The sequence below is a fragment of the Drosophila navojoa genome, chromosome 4 (genome assembly GCF_054131105.1).
Source record: "Drosophila navojoa isolate 15081-1374.11 chromosome 4, UAZ_NAV_1.0, whole genome shotgun sequence".
In the NCBI taxonomy this organism is placed as follows: Eukaryota; Metazoa; Arthropoda; class Insecta; order Diptera; family Drosophilidae; genus Drosophila; species Drosophila navojoa.
The window spans coordinates 20,853,843-20,870,012 of NC_142892.1; the positions used below are offsets into that span (position 1 = coordinate 20,853,843).

The 16,170-nt window shown below is 44.1% G+C and overlaps 5 protein-coding genes and 1 non-coding gene across 6 annotated transcripts; 2 read left to right on the forward strand and 4 right to left on the reverse strand.

Moving 5' to 3' along the window:
• Window positions 1–2,999, reverse strand: twy (fas-binding factor 1 twitchy). Its single transcript, XM_018102201.3, has 2 exons — window positions 1,570–2,999; window positions 1–1,506 (listed from the first exon to the last, which is right to left on the reverse strand). The coding sequence occupies exons 1-2, from the start codon at window positions 2,940–2,942 to the stop codon at window positions 33–35; spliced, it is 2,847 nt and encodes a 948-aa protein (XP_017957690.1). The 5' UTR covers window positions 2,943–2,999; the 3' UTR covers window positions 1–32.
• A 170-nt stretch (window positions 3,000–3,169) lies between these two features.
• LOC108652544 (spliceosome-associated protein CWC27 homolog) lies at window positions 3,170–4,969 on the forward strand. Its single transcript, XM_018102753.3, has 4 exons — window positions 3,170–3,847; window positions 3,918–4,310; window positions 4,369–4,578; window positions 4,637–4,969. Exons 1-4 carry the CDS (start codon window positions 3,261–3,263, stop codon window positions 4,962–4,964), a joined length of 1,518 nt encoding a protein of 505 aa, XP_017958242.1. The 5' UTR covers window positions 3,170–3,260; the 3' UTR covers window positions 4,965–4,969.
• An 860-nt stretch (window positions 4,970–5,829) lies between these two features.
• On the forward strand, window positions 5,830–9,129 carry Klp68D (kinesin-like protein 68D). Its single transcript, XM_018102550.2, has 3 exons — window positions 5,830–5,968; window positions 6,133–6,918; window positions 6,981–9,129. The coding sequence occupies exons 2-3, from the start codon at window positions 6,254–6,256 to the stop codon at window positions 8,665–8,667; spliced, it is 2,352 nt and encodes a 783-aa protein (XP_017958039.1). The 5' UTR covers window positions 5,830–5,968; window positions 6,133–6,253; the 3' UTR covers window positions 8,668–9,129.
• A 316-nt stretch (window positions 9,130–9,445) lies between these two features.
• Gcat (Glycine C-acetyltransferase) lies at window positions 9,446–11,178 on the reverse strand. Its single transcript, XM_018102725.3, has 4 exons — window positions 11,034–11,178; window positions 10,713–10,918; window positions 9,793–10,654; window positions 9,446–9,728 (listed from the first exon to the last, which is right to left on the reverse strand). The coding sequence occupies exons 1-4, from the start codon at window positions 11,071–11,073 to the stop codon at window positions 9,571–9,573; spliced, it is 1,266 nt and encodes a 421-aa protein (XP_017958214.1). The 5' UTR covers window positions 11,074–11,178; the 3' UTR covers window positions 9,446–9,570.
• Window positions 11,179–12,838: 1,660 nt separating this feature from the next.
• Window positions 12,839–12,910, reverse strand: TRNAQ-UUG (transfer RNA glutamine (anticodon UUG)). Its single transcript has one exon. It is a non-coding gene; the product is annotated as a tRNA-Gln (tRNA).
• A 785-nt stretch (window positions 12,911–13,695) lies between these two features.
• LOC149091497 (uncharacterized) lies at window positions 13,696–16,020 on the reverse strand. Its single transcript, XM_089259251.1, has one exon. The coding sequence runs from the start codon at window positions 15,352–15,354 to the stop codon at window positions 13,696–13,698; it is 1,659 nt and encodes a 552-aa protein (XP_089115377.1). The 5' UTR covers window positions 15,355–16,020.
• Window positions 16,021–16,170: the final 150 nt, after the last annotated feature.

Sequence of the window (16,170 nt, forward strand, 5' to 3'; positions counted from 1 at the left end):
ACAAATTCAAATATTGTTACTTTTAAATTAATCTATCGCGTATTCAGATTGGCTAACATTAATTCTTCGATGTCCAAGGCATTTCCATTGTCTAAAGCCAACTTTTTCGAGTCATCATCAAGTCCAAGAGTTGTCAAAAAATCCAGCTCTCCATTTTCCGACAAATTATACATTCTACGATAAGAGGCTTCAATGTTTTCGTCCAGCATGCGGTCTACAATATCACCCGCCGAAATTGCCGTTTGATTCTCCATATGAGATCTGGACTGAGAATGAGCCTCTGCCTCTAGCGTAGACGTCTCGGCTCTTCCTATGTCATGGCCTTGGCCATGGGCGGCCATGCGTTGATTGAACTCCACGCTCTCAACGCCCATCTTGCAGAGCGCGCATTTGCTTTGGCCAATCTTTTGCTTCATTTTATGCAAGGCAATGCGATCTTGAGTGAGTAGCATGCGCTCCTGTGAGATCTGTGCCTCCTTCTCGCTCAGCTCTTGGGCGCGTTTGCCCAGCAGCTGCAGCTTGGCATGCAGCAGTTGCTCGGCCTCCCGAGCCTTCTGCTCGGCCGTCTGCAGACGCTTAATGGCCACGCGATAGGTGCTCGAGGTCTGCACCAGCTCATCCTCCTTGAGGTTGAGTGCATTTTCCTTTTCGAGCAGCACTCGCTTGCGTTGCTCCAACTCGCGCTGTTGTCTGTGGCAGCGCTCCCGCTGCTCATCGGCTTTCTTGATGGCATCCCGCGCCACCTGCAGCTGCGCCTCCACCTCCAATCGTTCCTTATCCAAGTCGCTCTGTTCATGCAGCTTGTGCTGCATCTCGAGCTTCTGCTGCTCCACTAACAGGCGATTGCGCTCCTGCTGTACATCCAGGTGCATGCGCTCAATTTCGGCTAGCTGCAGCGCTTTGAGCTCCTCCACTCGCTTCTCGTCGCGTTCCATTTGCTCACGATGGAACTGCTTCTCCCGCTCGAATGCCTTCTTCTCCGAGTCTATGCTGGCCATGCGCTGACGCAACTGCCAATTCTCTTCAGCTGTGTCCTTGGAGAGCCGTTCCAGCTGCAATTCCAATGTGCTCACTAGCTCCATGAGGCGTCGCTTCTCCTGGTCGGCGCCTTCCTCGTCGATCTTTAAGCGACGCTCCGCATCTGCCAAACGCCGCTCTCTCAATTCCAGTTGCTGCTCTCGTTCCTTTGTTGTGCTCAGGCCTTCGCGCAGCTCTTGCAGATCATTGGACGCCATGCGCAACGTTTCCAAGTAGCTGCCATGGTCTCGCACCGTCGCCTGCTCCAGTAACTTGGCTTGCCTTATGCGCTCCATGTCCGCATCGTGCGAGCTACGCAGCGCGCGCAAGTCGTCCTCGTGGTCCTGTTTCAAGCTGGAGATTTGCAGTTCGTAGTCGCTCTTGAGTTTCTCCAGCTTATCTGTGTAGTACTCCTTCATCTCGGAGTTCTCCACCTTCAGACGCTCCTCCACTGCAGTCAAGTGCTGCTCCAACACCTTGAGTTGTTTTCTAATCAAAAAAACAAAAACACTGTGAGATCTTTGTGGACTTTAGTGGACTTACAGCAATTACTTGTAAGAGCTCTCGATCAGTTCGATTTCCTGCTCGTAGTTAACTCGCATGTTAGCTACCAACTCCTCCAGTCGCTGCTTCTCCAGCAAATGTCGCTTGACATCCGTTTCTAGCTGAAGCATCTTCTCCTTGCTCTCATCCTTGGCTGCCACAGAAACAGCTGAAACCTTTTCGCTTTGAGTGGGAGTTGTTTGGGTATCGGTGGTTGTGGCTTGTGCCACGATGGGCTGGCTCATCATCAGTTGAAGGTGCATATTGATGCGCTCCTGCTGGGCCTTGATATGCTCCTCCATTTGCAGTTGGCGCTGCAGCTGCTGCTGCAGCAGCGCTTGAAATTTGCGATCCTGTGTCTCTTGCTTCTGCTGCATCTCCACCAGGGCGCGCTCCTGGCTCTTCATTTGGGCTGCAATCGTCAGCTGAGTCTCCTGCTGCTGCAGAGCGGTGTAGCTGTGACTGCTCTCCAAGTTTAAGGAGTTTAGCATTAGGATAGTATGAGCTGTGCTATCCACAGAGGGTACAACGCTAGGCTGTTTCGCCTCCAGCTTTGGCTCGTCCGAGTCCGGAAGGCGCAGTATCTCTGTGCTATTCTTTGGAGTTGTTGTGGTTTCTTTTGGGGATTTTGGCGTGGGTGGGGAGGCAGCGCGTTCCAGCTCCTCCTCGGCAGCCGGAGACGCTTCTGCATTGTCGGAACTCAACCCCAGCCAGTCAGCCGTGCCGCGCTTTTTGGACACGGGAGTAGACATACCCGAAACATTGGTATTCGTCTCTTTGCCAAAGAGACCCAGGGGATCGGCATTCAGAATGGAAGACTGCACAGTTCCAGAGCTGCGTCTACCAGCACTTGCTGCTGTTTTGGGACGCGCCTGTGAATGCATGTTGGAGTTGTCTGTCGTGGTATCCGTCGACTGGCGGGACATTGAGGGCTTTGCCGTAGCTGGACGTTTATTTGCCGAATCGCTGTTGCTTACAATGTCATCAAAAATGTTTCGCTTAGGTTCTGCAGCGCCCAGTAAATCGTCAAAGAGACTTTTTCGTGCTGTTCCGCCGCTCTTTGGACGCTTGGGATCAAATCCCAACTCATCATCGTCGGCATCATCCATGGAGATTGAAGGCTTCTGTTTGACAATGCGCGGTGTGCTTGTTGTTGTTGATTTAGCACTGCCCTGTTTAGCAGCTGCTGCAGCTGCAGAATTCTGAGCATCTGATTCGCTCTCCTCTTTTATTCCGAATAAATCTTCGAGTTTCCCTTTGGCTTTGCTGGATTTTGGCAATTTTTTTGCTACGGCGCCACCGGCTGGCGCGTCGAAGAAATTGTCATTATCCAAGCTATTATCACTGAGTAGATCAGCCAAGGGATCGTCGCTAAAATTCATAATTGTATCTCCGTTGTTTACTAAAATGTTCAAAATGAGAATAATGAACAATTTGGGAAATGAAAGAAAAATCAACCGTTGCTTAGTAACGAATTTTTGTATTTTTTAGGCACATTTAATTTTCAAATATATGGAAACACTTGTAGTACAAACAAGCTGCAACAGGTTGAATTATTGAGCTGTATTGCAAACTCTAGCCTATCGATATAAAAATCAAATCGATAGTTTGCTCAAATACTTACATCACTAGCTATTCACCATCGATGCTGGAGTAAACAATTCGTGGTGTTTCAGTTTATTTATTTGTTTTATATAAAAATGAGTAATATTTATATCCAGGAACCGCCAACATCTGGCAAAGTACTCTTGAGAACTACAGTTGGTGACATCGATATTGAGTTATGGGCCAGAGAGTGTCCGAAAGCCTGTCGTAACTTTGTTCAACTCTGTTTGGAGGGCTATTACAACGGCACGACTTTCCACAGACTGGTTAAAGGATTCATTGTGCAAGGTGGAGATCCTAATAACGATGGCACCGGAGGAGAATCGATTTATGGCCACCCATTTAAGGATGAATTCCATTCACGACTGCGTTATTCCCGCCGCGGATTGGTCGGGATGGCGAGCTCGGGCAAGGACGACAACGGCTCGCAGTTCTTCTTCACCTTTGCGCCGACACCAGAGCTTGAAAACAAAAACACGCTCTTTGGCAAAGTCACAGGCGATACAGTGTTCAATATGCTCAAATTAGAGGAGGGTATCGTTGATCACCAGGAGCGACCCATGTATGCGCATCGCATAATATCCACAGAGGTTCTCAGCAATCCGTTCAACGATATCGTACCGCGTTCCTTACCGAAACCAACCAAAGTAAAAAAAAGCAAGAAAGAAAAGCAAGGCGTCAAGTAGGTATTCAATTTGATATATGTACCTTTGGGGCTTTTAATTATTACAGATTTAATAATGACATTTTAGAAACTTTGGACTGCTTTCGTTTGGAGAGGAGGCTGAAGGAGATGAACAGGAGACAACAATATTTGTAAAGCAAAACGCCGGCAAAGCCAAATCATTGCACGATGTCACGGATGATCCAAAGCTCAGCAAGGAAGCAATTAAAGTGCCCAAAAAAGAGCCTGAGTCCGAGCCAGAGCAGAACTACGAACACTTATCAGACGATTGCGAGGAAGAACCAGTTACCAAATCTTCTATCAATTCAGATATTATAAAAAGTAAACTGTCAAGAACGTCGAAGCCCACTTCGGCAAAGCAGCCAAAACGTGAAGATATCAAGAGTGAATCTGAGGATGATGAAGACGATGTTTTAATGACTCAGGAGGAGGAAAAAAACCAAAAAATATCAAAAGAAAAGTACGTGTTTAGCTTGAGATGTATACTTAATTTCGACTACATGGTTAATGTATTTCAGATCTAAAATCCGGGAAGAAATCGCCTCATTGAAACGACAATATCAAATGGATAAAGTCATCAAGGATAAGCAATTGTCCAAGGAATCCGAAAAGAATGCAAAGAAGGACGATATTAAGGGAGCGAACGAAAATCAATATATCAAAGATTTCATACAAACAAAAGAGAAGTACACAGCTAAAGCAAAAACTACGCTTAAAGGGCAAGGAAGGTTTGTACGCCATGTCTAAAATTGAGAGTGATAAAAACCAATTTTTTTTATTTTTCAGAGAGGAATTTACTTTAAGCCTGTTATCCAAGTTTAAATCTAAATTGAACAATCTTAAATACAAATCAAACTCTGAAGATGACGAAAAAGAGCCGAAGGATGTAGACGACAATGAAGTGGAAAAGGAAATTTCTGGGGATGATTGGCTTGCACACAGCTTGAATTTTAACAGTAATGTTCCTGTGCTGGCCAAAGATGCATCTACCAAAGGTGATGATTGGTATGATGTATACGATCCGCGCAATCCGCTAAATAAACGTAAACGCGGTGCAACCGATCATAGTAAATCCTCACAAAAGTCCAAGTCTTCTAGACAAAATTATAAATAAACAAGTAAGAAGACTCTAGTCGAGACTGCTCGACTAGGAGATACCCTGAACCCTCCAAGCTGATATTTTTATCATTCTGCACTTCTTTTATGCACGCACACATGCATTTACATGCATCCACCCTCACGCGCCCGCTCTCTGCTAACTGCGCAGTAAGCAGCGACTGCGCTGCAGTGTGGACAATAGTATGAGAATTTACTTGGTGAATAACTTCTTTTGTAAACATACGATCCTAATGAAACTTTCAGGGCGTAATTATATGGTCAAAATGTGTGTACATTCTAAAGCACAAGTCTGTAGTACTTGAAATACGAATTGGTGGCGAAGGGGGCGTGGTATCCAAAATCTGTTGATTACAAAATGTTTGTATTCATCATATCTATATACACAGTAAATCTGAAGTCTCCACGTCTAATAGTACTCCGATGAGGCTCAAAAAACAAAATCAATTTTTCGATTATTCTCGATAAAAAAGTTATCGGATGAGTTATCGAAAAAATAAAGCAAACTCGTACTGCGTATGGTATACACGAGTACGCACCCAAAATTTCAGCTCTCTAGCTCTTATATCTTCTGAGATCTCGGCGTTCATACGGACAGACGGACGGACGGACGGACGGACAGACGGACAGGGCTATATCGACTCAGCTCGTCGTGCTGATCAAGAATATATATACTTTATGGGGTCTGCGATGATTCCTTCTGCCTGTTACATACTTTTACACAAAAACATTATACCCTGATTTCCCATTTTCAATGGGTTCAGGGTATAAAAAACAATATACTTATTTGAATTTTTGTAAGTCACGATTTCGATTTTTCGATAATTTATACTTATCGTTATTAAGTATTCAATTTAAATTCTTGGCAAATCTGGTATTTTTCGATTATAAAATACCCATTAGGCCAATCGAAGTACTATCGATAGCTTAGCTAGCGGTAGCAGCTGAACAATAAAAAAAAAACGTACCCAAGGTGAAGTAATTTGGCTTTTAAAAATACAGGTAATTATTGCAAAGCATTAACTCCAACTTGTGCACAAAATTTGGCCAATAGAGTGACGTCATTTATGAGAATAAATGAAGACACAATAAGAAACTCGAATTCAGCCAAGATTCGCGTCACTCTCAAATTATTGATTTTATTTGACATTTGTTTGTCGTCACAGCTACAGCCCCACACAAAACAGCAGCTGACCGAAGTGCGCGGGGTGAAAAGGGGGTACGAAGGCAAGGCTGCTTTAGTCACCGTCTCCAAAAACAGCCACCAGCAAAGCAGAGCAGAGCAGTATGAGCGCGAAGAGCAAACGCCCTGGCACTGCGGGCAGCCAGACGCCGAATGAGTGCGTCCAGGTGGTTGTACGATGTCGGCCGATGAGCAATCGAGAGCGCACTGAGGGCTCACCGGAAGTGGTCAATGTGTATCCAAATCGTGGTGTCGTAGAGCTACAGAATCTTGTGGATGCCAACAAAGAGCAGCGCAAAGTGTTCACCTATGATGCGGCCTATGATGCTCAGGCCTCACAAACTACGCTGTATCATGAAGTGGTCTTTCCGCTGGTCAGCTCTGTGCTGGAAGGCTTCAACGGCTGCATATTCGCCTATGGCCAAACGGGCACAGGCAAAACATTCACGATGGAAGGAGTACGGGGCAACGATGACTTGATGGGCATCATACCACGCACCTTTGAACAGATCTGGCTTCACATTAATCGCACGGAAAACTTCCAGTTTCTGGTGGACGTTTCATACTTGGAGATCTATATGGAGGAGCTGCGCGATCTACTTAAGCCGAATTCCAAGCACCTGGAGGTGCGAGAGCGTGGATCCGGCGTCTATGTGCCCAATCTGCACGCCATCAATTGCAAGAGCGTCGATGACATGATAGACGTCATGAAGGTGGGCAACAAAAACCGCACCGTTGGCTTCACCAACATGAACGAGCATAGCTCACGGTAAGTCCTGGCATAGAATTGTTGACTAACCTGATTGATTTGCTGTATTGATTATCTTGTAGTTCGCATGCCATATTCATGATCAAGATTGAGATGTGCGACACGGAAACGAACACGATCAAGGTGGGCAAGCTGAATCTCATTGACTTGGCAGGCAGCGAGCGTCAGTCAAAGACTGGCGCATCGGCGGAACGGCTGAAGGAGGCCAGCAAAATCAATTTGGCGCTCTCATCGCTGGGGAATGTGATCTCAGCGCTAGCAGAGAACTCTCCCCATGTACCGTATCGTGATTCGAAACTGACGCGCTTGCTGCAGGACTCGCTGGGCGGCAATTCCAAGACGATCATGATTGCCAACATCGGCCCTTCGAACTATAACTACAATGAGACGCTGACGACGCTGCGATACGCGCAACGTGCAAAGAACATACAGAACCAGCCAATTAAGAACGAGGATCCGCAGGATGCCAAATTGAAGGAGTACCAGGAGGAGATTGAGCGACTCAAGCGCCTCATTGCGCCTCAGCAACAACAGCGCACCGAGAAACTGGCTGCAGCAGCCAAGAAACGCGTCAAGAAGCCCAAACGGGAACCAGTGAAACGCGAACTGACGGACAGCGTGACCCAAGAGCAATTACAAGCGGCCGAGGATGAAGCGGAGAGCGAGCAAGAGGCTTCGGAGCCAGAGTCGGACAAGGAGAACGAGGCGGAAGTGGCCAAGTCCAGTGAGCAATTGGAGCGCGAGCGCGTGGAGAACGCGAAGCTGGCGGCCAAACTGGCCGAGCTGGAGAGTCAGTTGGTGCGCGGCGGCAAGAATCTGCTGGACACGTACAGTGAACGTCAAATTGAGTTGGAGAAGAAGCTGGTAGAGATCGCGGAGCGAAAGAAACGCGAAATAGAAATACAACAGCAGCTGGAACTGCAGGAGGAAACAACTCTGGAGATACGAGAGCGCAACGTCTCGCTGGAGCAAGAGGTCGAGTTGAAGAAACGCAAACTGTCCAAGTGCTATGCCAAGTATCTGGCGCTGCAGCAGGAGCTGAACGACTGCAAGCACGACCACAATCAGGATCTGCGCGAGCTGGAGATGGCGCAGAACGAGCTGGTCAAGGAGCTGAAACGCCAGCTGCTCATCATCGACAACTTTGTGCCCATCGAGGTGAAGCAGCGCCTCTACACGCAGGCCAAGTACGACGAGGAGCAGGAGGAGTGGAAGTTCGCCGCGCTGCCGATGAATGCCGGCGATGGCAAATTTAGTAACAAACGTCCCGTCGCGCATCCACAGCGCCGACGCCCCATCTCCGAGTATGCACTGCAGCAGGCGAAGTCGAATGATCCCAGTGCACTGCGCTTCAAGAGCGAAAACATTGTCAGCTACGAGCTGGACATGCCCTGCCGCACCACTCAAGAGTACCGCTCGCCCAAGGTGTCCGCCTCCCTGCAGGCGGTGCTGGCCCAGGCGATGCACACCGGCGATGACATCGACATTGTGGACACCCAGACCAATTCGCTGCGCGCGCGCCTCGAGAACATCATTAACGGCAATGCTAATAGCAGCAGCGCCACTGCTTCAGCTGATGTCTCGCCCACAAGTGCTACGGCCACCTCCAAGCTCGTCAAGTCCGCGCGCAGCGGCCTGCCCAGCGCGGGCTCTGCGCTCGACTCCAATCGACGGCCGCCCACCGGCCGTTTGCAGCCCAAGAAGCCGGCCTCCGCCTATCCCAAGGCGCGCGGCCTCGTCAACAAGTAGTGAAACGAATTACTAACCCAACTCATCTCAGTCGAAGAGTCACAAGCACACGCATAAACTAACCAAAGTTCTCATAGTCACAGTATATAAATCGAATCCTTGTTCCAGTTGCGCATTCTATGCAATTCATTTAGCCCAATCTTCGCACAATTATCGCTTTGCAAAAGTATTTTGCATATTTGTATTGTGTTCGCTTTTGTTATTTGTATAATTTTAGTTTATTGTTTAGACAGTCGCGAATTTAATTTGTTATTGCTATTTTGGTGTAATCAGTGTAATCAGTAGGGCAGCGCCTGCATTTCGCCCCACTGTGACGAGTCATTCATTTAATGTGCAATTTTAGTTTAAGCTTAATGTGTAATTCTGATTGTTTATTATAATTATGATTATGATTATTATACTTACATAGTAAAAGCAGCTTAGTTAATCAGACAAACCAAATAAAAAAGCAACTCAAAAGAATTTGACAATTTTATTTCATTTAGTTGTAAGATAATGTGATTCTGTAAGAGTTGAATCTACGTAATAGAAGTTGAATATTTTTGAGAATTACACAGAAGAACGAGAGTCCTGATGCTGTTGGCATAGCGATAGAGAGTGGAAACTTTATACTTTTGAGAATCACATAGCAGAGCGATCTTCCAAGCAATAGAGATTGATACGAATGGCAAAGGGAATAGTCAACAATCTGGGAAAACTTAGCGAATACTATAGATATTACGAAAGCATTTTTAAGGCTATACCATAATGTTAGTGAAGAAAACCACGTATATTATAATTTGCTAAAAAAAAAATAGCTTGTATATATTTAAAACTGCGCTGCAGTTCGGTAAATGCCAACGGATTTCCTGCAATAATTCTAAATGCAACAGAAAAGGACGTAGAAAACTCTACGTGATATCATTATTTGATAACCTTCAATGAGCGCCCGACCTCGATGAATGCCTCAACAGCTCGATCGATTTCCTGCTCCGTGTGAGCTGCAGAGATTTGGACGCGTATACGAGCCTTGCCCTGCGGAACCACCGGGTAGCTAAAGCCGATGACATAAATTCCTCGAGCTGCAGGGGAAAGAATATACAAAAAGAGGTGAAAAGAGAAGAGCGAGAAGGGAGGAAGACTTACTGAGCATCGCATCGGCGAAGCTGGATGCGAGACGTGCATCGCCCAGCATGACCGGGCAAATGGGATGGTTTTCGCCGGCAATGGTGAAGCCCGCCTTGGTCATGGCTTGGCGGAAGCGTTGGGTATTGCTCTGGACGCGCTGGCTGAGTTCGCTGGAGCTGAGCAGCATGTCCATGACCTTCAGGCCGACGGCAACCACCGCTGGAGGCAGCGTGTTGGAGAAGAGATATGGGCGTGACTTCTGCCGCAGGAATGAGATGAGCTCGGCCGGACCAGTGGTGTAGCCGCCAGAGGCGCCGCCCAGGGCCTTGCCCAGCGTTGAGTTGATAATGTCCACCTCGCCCATGACATTGTCGTACTCCTCGGTGCCGCGCCCGGTGGCACCGAAGAAGCCAGTCGCATGGCATTCGTCTACAAACACCAGGGCATTGTATTTCTTGGCCAGCTCGACGATGCGTGCCAGCGGCGCTATGTTGCCGTCCATGGAGAAGACTCCATCGGTGGCGATGAGCTTGAGCCGGGCATCGGACGAGCGCAGCTGCTGCTCCAGGTCAGCCAGATCGCGGTGCTTGTAGCGCTGCTTCTTGGCCCGGCAGAGGCGAATGCCGTCAATGATGGAGGCGTGGTTCAGTTCGTCCGAGAAGACGGCGTCCTCTGGCGTGAGGATTGCCTCAAAGATGCCAGCGTTGGCATCAAAGCAGGAGGCGTACAATATCGCATCCTCACGCCCATGGAACTGCGAGATCTTCTGCTCCAGCTGCTTGTGAATGTCCTGAGTGCCACAGATGAAGCGCACCGAGCTCAAGCCAGCGCCATACTTGGCCAGCAGCTGCTGGCTGTGCTGCACAATCTCCGGATTGTTCTGCAAGATTCGAGGGAGTATATAAAGAGAGTCTGCCCCAACTGGCCCACCCGCTTACCGCCAGGCCGAGATAGTTGTTGGCGCAGAAGTTGAGTATCTTCTGGTCGCTGCCCTGCACCGTAATCTGTGTGCTCTGCGACGAGGTGATGATGCGCTCCGCCTTGAACGTGCCAGCCTCCCTAATGTCGCTCAGCTGCTTGCCGAGCAGCTCTCGCAGCTGCGACTGCGCTGCGGCGCTGTACTGGCGCATTGGCTGCCTTCCAGCTGGGAGCGTCATGAGCGTCAAGCGTTGCATAATGGAAAAGTAGATATATGTAGATATGTATGTATGTGAGTGAATATAGGAGAGGCGATTATAGCAATTGCCTGCGAGACATACAGCAGCCGGTCAGCGACAATAATTTCGAGAAAGCTGACATCCCGCCGGGTACACTTAGTGTCGATGCGTATACTTGATTTCAGCTAGCAGCAGGCACGCGTCTGCTCAACGTCTCGCATGGAACTGAACGCCAAGCAACGGCAGCTGCCAGCACCAGGCCCCCTAAAATCATAGCAACAACAACAACGTGCTGTAGAAGGCGTTGTTGTTTTGACGATTTATAAATACATAGACAGCATACATACATATATACATATGTACATAAATACATAGCTATACCTATATGTATCACCCATAACTATGTACAGAAACGTTTGTTATTAAACTAATTGAATTTGCTTTCATTTTCGTTGTCATAGCTGCCAGTGCAGATTGTTGGAGTTCAGTTTTCCACTGAGAGAAAACTAGATATGAGAAAAATTATACTATGTAATAAAATTGTTTACTAGCAAATAATAAATAAATTAATATAATTGTCGTCCAACGCAATTTAAATAAATATAAATAATATTATCTCTTTAAAGATAAATCATTACAGATTCATAATAATATTAATGATAATAATAATAGAATAATTTGGCTAATTTAATTACATTGTATGAAATGAAAACATGTTCAGAACTTTAATAAAACATTTTTTTAGTAAGTAAAAGTATTTGAAATTGATGTTAAACTTGTTGTTTTCAGTGTAATTGGAAAATACTAAAGTAAAATATATGTTTATATTTATATACATTTATATATTATGTCTTGCTTTTTTTTCTTTATTTATTTATAATAACTAAATCATTTTTAAATTTAAATATTTAATAAATAAATTTAATTTATTGACTTTTATCTATACATATGTATGTATGTACATATATCTATGTGTCCAGTGTGCACAGTGTACCGATGGCGGTCATTGGCATTTACATGTTTCCTCAATTTCGTACTCACAGCTCTTTCAATGCAATTACTGTCAAGGTCATTGCCAATTATATACATATATATACAGATATTGTATATATGTATATATATATCACTTTTACATGTGCTCAAATGTATGTACATATATATTCAACAAAGCTGTGCACTTGATTTGAGCTTCATAATTTGATTGGAATTGTGGCAATTCAATAATAAACTAAGCTGATAGGACTGACGATGCTTATATGCATATACATATATACATACATACATATATATATATATATATATATTTATAATATATAAATATATGTACATGCACATATCAAATTAGTAAAGCTATCAATTAACTATATACAATAATGATTGCAAATGCACAGGAATAATACAAAGTGTAACTATTCCAAATTCACATATATGGTATAGATAGAGAGAACGATTAACTAATTGATTTCATTAAATTTACTAATTAAAGGGGCAGAAAGGGTATTTTAAGTATACATATACAGTATACATAAATTTACATACATATACATCAAGATGTAAGCTTATCAAATTAAATCAGAGCTAAAAATATTGTTAATCAGCATCAGTCAAAGCAACATTAGAATAATATGGACATCAATTTAACGGCAAAACTTAATTAATATTAATACACACATTAAGCTAAGTCCACAAACGTATTTAAACTTAAATTTGTGAATTATAATTCTGAAATATTAAATGAATATATCATTTAAGTATAGAAATAATAATATTACATATTATTTATAGATATTTATTTCTGTTTCTTTATAAGCCATAAAGTCAGAAAACTTATTTTATTTTTTACTATATTTTCGAAAAAAACAAAAAAAATACAAAATTGTTTATCATAAAAACTTTTTCGATTCAACAGGTTCTACCGAGATTTGAACTCGGATCGCTGGATTCAAAGTCCAGAGTGCTAACCATTACACCATAGAACCGCACACTTCGGCCACGACTTAGGCAACAAACAAATGCACAGACGCTATGCTCAGCGCGAGGGCGTTCGCTAAGCAGAACTAACATGATTCAAATAAAACATTTTTGAAGAAGAAAAAAAAGAAACATTTAGCAAAGCAAGTGGATTGAGTGAAATGGCAAAATAATATAAGAACTTAAAAGAAATAATTATATGAATTATAAAGTAATAATATAAATATATGAATAAAGGTTTTAATTTTCATCCATATGTTTCGTATGCAGATAAAACAAAAGAAATAATAGTTTGAGCTGTTTAATCGACTGTTAGGTACCCTGTACCTTGATTGAATATTCATGTAGAGCAAAGATGAATTTTAGAGTTATATAGACTACTTTGAGTACAATATAAATGAACGAATACACTTGACTAAGATGATGTTTAGTTTCGTATTGATCTTTATTATTCTGAGCCTGGGTTTATATACCCAGACTCATGTATAATTTCAACCCTTAAATCTAATGTATTTATTGCTGAGTGTGTAAGGCTCAGCATTGGGCTATTACATATTCTTATCTTATCGCTGAGTGTGTAAGACTCCGCGTTGGTCTATTAGCTATTCTTATCCTATCGCTGAGTTTGTAAGGCTCAGCGCTCGTCTCCTTCGTAATCTGACTCTGGGGTTGCAAGGGTTGATCTTCATTTGTCTATTTATGCAGTCCGTACATGTGGCCCTTATCTCTTCACAGCGCGCTACCTGCTAGTCGCTGAGTGCGTCGGAGGCATGTATACGATCATCGTATATATTCATATGTTCATGCCTGAACATTCTGCGGGGGGCCAAGTGTGTGAATTGTTGCCAATCCAATCCTTATGTTCGTGCCTGAACATTCTGCGGGGCCCAGAGAGTGTGACATCCAGATAAACCGAGTGTGCCACCAGTACCTTGGACTTTTGCTTAGGTGGCGGCTCCCATGCCAAGTGAAGTCGAGCCTCTTTGAAAAACATCCGCGGCTTTTGGGTGTCATCATTTGTTACATTAGTATAGCTGAGTGCATCTGTTGAGGAAGTTGTCAATCGTTTCATTGTTGCCGAAGCCAAAGCCTCCAAATGGTAGATATCCTTCGATTGATCCTGATGCTTTAGAATAGATATTGATTCGCTTGTAGTAATTATGGTTGTTTCCTTTAAAATGTTGCTGCTACTTCCAATTGAATCCCTTTCCGATGCAATTGTACTTGCAGTTTTAGTCTCCATAGTTGGTAGCGCTGCTGTGGTCATCACTGGAGAGTTTGAGTCGGTATTGTCGCTGTTCTCTTCAGCTGCACATCCAGCCGCTGTTGCAGTCTCCGCAGAAGTTTGCTCTTCCGTCGTGCTGCCAACTGTAGAAATATCATCCATTGGTCGAACTTCCAATTGGATATCTGTTGTTGTATCTTCAGCGATACTCAACGTCGATGTCGAAGTTGTGGCAGAAATTCCATTCTTGTCCTCATCTTCTATGCCCTCCGAATCCAATGTCGGAGTTGGTGGAGCCCAGATCTTCTTTATTGATCTCTTGTCTTCACCCTGCTTTGTTTTTGTTGTTACTACTTGAAGTTTATTTTCTTGTTCTGTAGATTCAGTTATATATCTTCCCATGTGGGGGCTTGCCGGCGGGTTGAAATCCCACTTTTTGAACACAATTGCATCCAAAGCTGCCTGAGATGCTAGCATCTCATCAGCGGTGACCTCGTCACTGTTATCGGAGGTGCTCACGTAATTTCGGATACTGCCTTCATCATCATTCTTCAGCAGTTCCTTGTCCACTGGCAAATAACGTTTGTAGCGTCTGCATAAACAGTCCCACGCTAACTTGTAGTTACCTACTCCCATTGCGAAATTGCTTATCATTTGTACATCTTCTCCTTTGACATACATTTGCAAGTATAGCAGTTTCGTTTTGTCGCTGATATCCTTTCTGTTGTGGATTATTTTGGTGAACTGCTCGAAGAACATCGGCCACGCCTTAGGACTTCCATTAAAGTAAGGAAGTGTTGGTCTCTGTCGCTTTGGAGTGTCTTCTTTTATGTTTTGCAGTGCACTTATTTTTCTTTCCAGCTTTTTAGACACTGTGTACACTTTGACTTCCAGTGCGTCTATGCCATCGATTTCATGGACATGCTTATCATATTTATCCTCCAAATCGGTAAGCGTTGACTGGACTTTATTCCAGAGGAACTCTAGCGTTTCTTTGCTGTCTAGAGCATCCTCCTGGTTGCTGAGCTCAATGTTGGCCTGCACTTCTTCAATGTGCAGCCATACTCTTTGAACTCTTATGTCCAAAAGGTTAAGCAACTTCACCATTGGGCTCGACCAACCGAATAAAAACATCTCTTGCGTTGATGTTTCCGGTATCGTTGCCCAGCTATGAAGTTGGCCTGTGTCTATGGCGTGATCGGCAACTTTGGTCCTGAATTCTGCCATTATGCCATCAAATATTTCTTGTTAAATATTAATGGTTGACGACACAGTTGTGTGTTTATTGTAGATCCATTGGCTTTTCCCGTTGGAGGTTTTTTTGTTTTGATCACTAGGTTGATCTTGCTGTGCCTCGACTCACAGCTTGGGTTGGTAAGCCAATGCACAAATCTACTATTATTTAGCACTTCACTTTGTACTAAACATAAACACTTTTCCTTGTGGACTGCATTGAAGTATTAAAAATACTTCATCCGGCTCGAAGGACCATGAACGAATACACTTGACTAAGATGATGTTTAGTTTCGTATTGATCTTTATTATTCTGAGCCTGGGTTTATATACCCAGACTCATGTATAATTTCAACCCTTAAATCTAATGTATTTATTGCTGAGTGTGTAAGGCTCAGCATTGGGCTATTACATATTCTTATCTTATCGCTGAGTGTGTAAGACTCCGCGTTGGTCTATTAGCTATTCTTATCCTATCGCTGAGTTTGTAAGGCTCAGCGCTCGTCTCCTTCGTAATCTGACTCTGGGGTTGCAAGGGTTGATCTTCATTTGTCTATTTATGCAGTCCGTACATGTGGCCCTTATCTCTTCACAGCGCGCTACCTGCTAGTCGCTGAGTGCGTCGGAGGCATGTATACGATCATCGTATATATTCATATGTTCATGCCTGAACAATAAATGTGAATAATATTAAAAGAATTAAAAACTCAAATCTGAAAAATTTATTCATTAAAAAATAAATTGATATTAGATAAAATACAAATGTTTAGCACAAGGCCATTATTCCCATTCGTATACTCAAGAATACAG

Excerpts from the sequence above, each read along its gene's own strand:
- twy (XM_018102201.3), bottom strand. The coding sequence starts at position 2,942 with ATGAATTTTAGCGACGATCCCTTGGCTGATCTACTCAGTGATAATAGC. Across the intron at positions 1,507-1,569 it reads CTGATCGAGAGCTCTTACAA|AAAACAACTCAAGGTGTTGG; the intron begins GTAATTGCTGTA and ends TTTTTTGATTAG.
- LOC108652544 (XM_018102753.3), top strand. The coding sequence starts at position 3,261 with ATGAGTAATATTTATATCCAGGAACCGCCAACATCTGGCAAAGTACTC. Across the intron at positions 3,848-3,917 it reads AAAGAAAAGCAAGGCGTCAA|AAACTTTGGACTGCTTTCGT; the intron begins GTAGGTATTCAA and ends ATGACATTTTAG. Across the intron at positions 4,311-4,368 it reads CAAAAAATATCAAAAGAAAA|ATCTAAAATCCGGGAAGAAA; the intron begins GTACGTGTTTAG and ends AATGTATTTCAG.
- Klp68D (XM_018102550.2), top strand. The coding sequence starts at position 6,254 with ATGAGCGCGAAGAGCAAACGCCCTGGCACTGCGGGCAGCCAGACGCCG. Across the intron at positions 6,919-6,980 it reads ATGAACGAGCATAGCTCACG|TTCGCATGCCATATTCATGA; the intron begins GTAAGTCCTGGC and ends ATTATCTTGTAG.
- Gcat (XM_018102725.3), bottom strand. The coding sequence starts at position 11,073 with ATGTCAGCTTTCTCGAAATTATTGTCGCTGACCGGCTGCT. Across the intron at positions 10,655-10,712 it reads ACAACTATCTCGGCCTGGCG|AACAATCCGGAGATTGTGCA; the intron begins GTAAGCGGGTGG and ends CGAATCTTGCAG. Across the intron at positions 9,729-9,792 it reads CTTCGCCGATGCGATGCTCA|CTCGAGGAATTTATGTCATC; the intron begins GTAAGTCTTCCT and ends TTTCCCCTGCAG.
- LOC149091497 (XM_089259251.1), bottom strand. The coding sequence starts at position 15,354 with ATGGCAGAATTCAGGACCAAAGTTGCCGATCACGCCATAGACACAGGC.